The sequence below is a fragment of the Engraulis encrasicolus genome, chromosome 9 (assembly GCF_034702125.1).
Source record: "Engraulis encrasicolus isolate BLACKSEA-1 chromosome 9, IST_EnEncr_1.0, whole genome shotgun sequence".
Classification (NCBI taxonomy): domain Eukaryota; kingdom Metazoa; phylum Chordata; class Actinopteri; order Clupeiformes; family Engraulidae; genus Engraulis; species Engraulis encrasicolus.
In genome coordinates, this window is record NC_085865.1 from 9,597,310 (window position 1) to 9,599,809 (window position 2,500).

The window sequence follows — 2,500 nt, forward strand, 5'->3', positions numbered from 1 at the left end:
TGGAGGTCCTCCATCCAATTGGGCTGCTTGGGATGGCCGCCTGCAGGTAAAGAGAGTCAAAAACAGACATTGGGCGTGTTAAGCTCTAGGCTTATGGCCATAGAAAACCAAAAACAATTTGGGTCAAATTGGACCGGGTTTAGTGCCTCCAGGCATTTTTTTTTTTTAGCATTGGTTGAACTGGACGTGATCAGACACATCTGGCAACCCTGGAAGCGAGCGATAGAGAGAGCTGTGAGCCTGAATAGAGATGAAGACGTGACGACATGGGAGAGAAGAGATGACAGAGTTGACCTTTTACTGTAAGGTGTGAACTTTGAAGCGCCGCTCGCTCGCAGACGTTCACAAGTGAGGGCATCCCTCCGCGATGCCTCATCTGGGTAATTCAGAGATGTAAAATCATTACGACAGTACAACTGCAAGCTGCAGTATTCTCTATTTCAGTGATTTTCAACCTATGGGCCGGGGCCCACTGGTGAGCCCTGAAGGTATTCCAAGTGGGCCTTGAAATAATTTTCCGCAAATTATAATCATATTTTGGTGTGTGTTGCTATTGATTTATTTGAGTTTTATTCTCTATTGGGTCAGAGGTGGGCCCCGAACATTTGTGACAATTTCGAGTGGGCTGCCGGTTGGAAAAGGTTGGGAACCCTTGCTCTATTTAGTCCGGTGTATTTTAATCTGCATCAGCGGTGAATGTGATGGCAGACTTGATTTTGTACGAGACAATCTATGGTAATGTTTTCTTTTATGGTACAGCTACTGGACGCAATTATGTACTTTTTGGGTGACTGAGAGAAGTTAAATGGTATCTATTCTAATAGGTAACTTCTCTGTTATTATGTTGTTACCCAGAAAACATACTGTAGTTTCATAGTAATTCTTGAGATATGTGTATTACATAGTATTTACTTTGTAATTACCCCTTTTTAACAGTGAGATATCACGTAGCCTAACTTCTCCCTGTTACCCTGTTGTTTCCCAGAAAGTGCACATAGTACCGTATGAAAGCATTACTCAATCTATTATGTTGTTTGTGTTCCAGCCAGGCCTGGAATTTCGTCATTTTAGGGACAAGGCCACTTGGCCTTTTAAGTTGTCAAATTTATAAGGGCACCAAAATCCAGGGCAAAATCCAGGGCACCAAGGCCATAAATTAAAACATTTTTTTCTAGCAGTCAAATGGAAATGTTACCAGTTTTCATCAGGCTGACGAGTGTTAATTCAGAGCAAATTAAATGCAAAATACAAGACTGTGTGAAGGGTAGTGTGACCATGTTCGTGCCAGCAAAAAGGAGGACATGTTTTTGGGTGGGGTGTTTGGGGGTCCTTCCCCTAAGAAAAATGTGTTTCTTAGATGCAATTTCATGCATTTTACTGCATTTTAATCAATTAGGCATCAGAGAGGGCATCAAGGCCATTGTGGCCTCATGGCAGAGGTTTTTTCAAGGGCACAAGGTCCTTGGCCCTCAAGGCCCTCGCGAAATTCCTGCCCTGGTTCCAGCGTTATTATTGCTATACTCTGCATGTACAGGTGATTTGGGATACTGAGGTGCTGTTTCCACGTAGCAGGATATTTTTTTAGCAGGGAATTGTTTTCTCCTGTTGAGGTGTAAACTCAACATGTGGATAAAATGAAATCCTCCAAATGCGTTTCAGCCCCCTAAACAGGATGTTTTCTCCTGCTTTTTATACCTGGATTTTAAATATCTGCTACGTGGAAACCGAAGGCCAAAATCAATGCAAAACCAATGCAACCAGGAGAAAAAAATATCCACACATAAAAATATCCAGCTTCGTGGAAACAGCACCTGTATGTATGTAGTACAAGACTGTAGCTTCGCTTGCTTCTGAATCCAGGTTAGCCAACTCTCTCCAGTCTCTGATTACATCATCACACTGCAACAGTGTAATAGTGTTTCGAAGAAAAGAAACTGACCTAAATAAGCTCTCTCTCTCTCTCTCTCTCTCTCTCTCTCTCTCTCTCTCTCTCTCTCTCTCTCTCTCTCTCTCTCTCTCTCTCTCTCTCTCTCTCTCTCTCTCTCTCTCTCTCTCTCTCATATTCTTGGCCAGACTGCCAGGTGATTCCCAGGCTTTGCAGGCCTCATGATCCCAGCTGATTCCACAACAACAAACATCCTAAATAATGCATATCTAGCCGACTGTCTGTCTGCTCATCTCCCCCCTCTATTGTGCTACTTGCGCAATGCACAACGTCAAGCTCATTCTTTTCTTCTTCATCCCGTTTGGTGGTTGCCAGGGGTCACTGACTTGGTCTCAAAATTTGCTGACCTTATGTTTTTTGAACTGTTACAGCTGCGTGATTATATGATCTGTGTTATATAGTAAAAATGGAACGGCTTCCATTTTGCATTGAACTTCTTCAAGCTATTCGCTCTTCATTTCACTTATTATGTGCGTTACACATGAGATATGTGTTATGAAAATGCACTGACTTGTTGTTATTATTATTATTACTTGACAGATCTTCCTGGGCAAC

General features: G+C 42.5%; 1 protein-coding gene across 1 annotated transcript in view; it reads left to right on the forward strand.

Moving 5' to 3' along the window:
• Positions 1-2,500, forward strand: part of nrp1a (neuropilin 1a) — a 197,215-nt gene that overhangs the window by 148,249 nt on the left and 46,466 nt on the right. The window contains exon 8 of the mRNA XM_063206448.1: positions 2,486-2,500. This exon is cut by the window's right edge and continues 130 nt beyond it. Coding sequence (XP_063062518.1) covers positions 2,486-2,500 — 15 coding nt within the window. The remainder of the gene's footprint in view (positions 1-2,485) is intronic.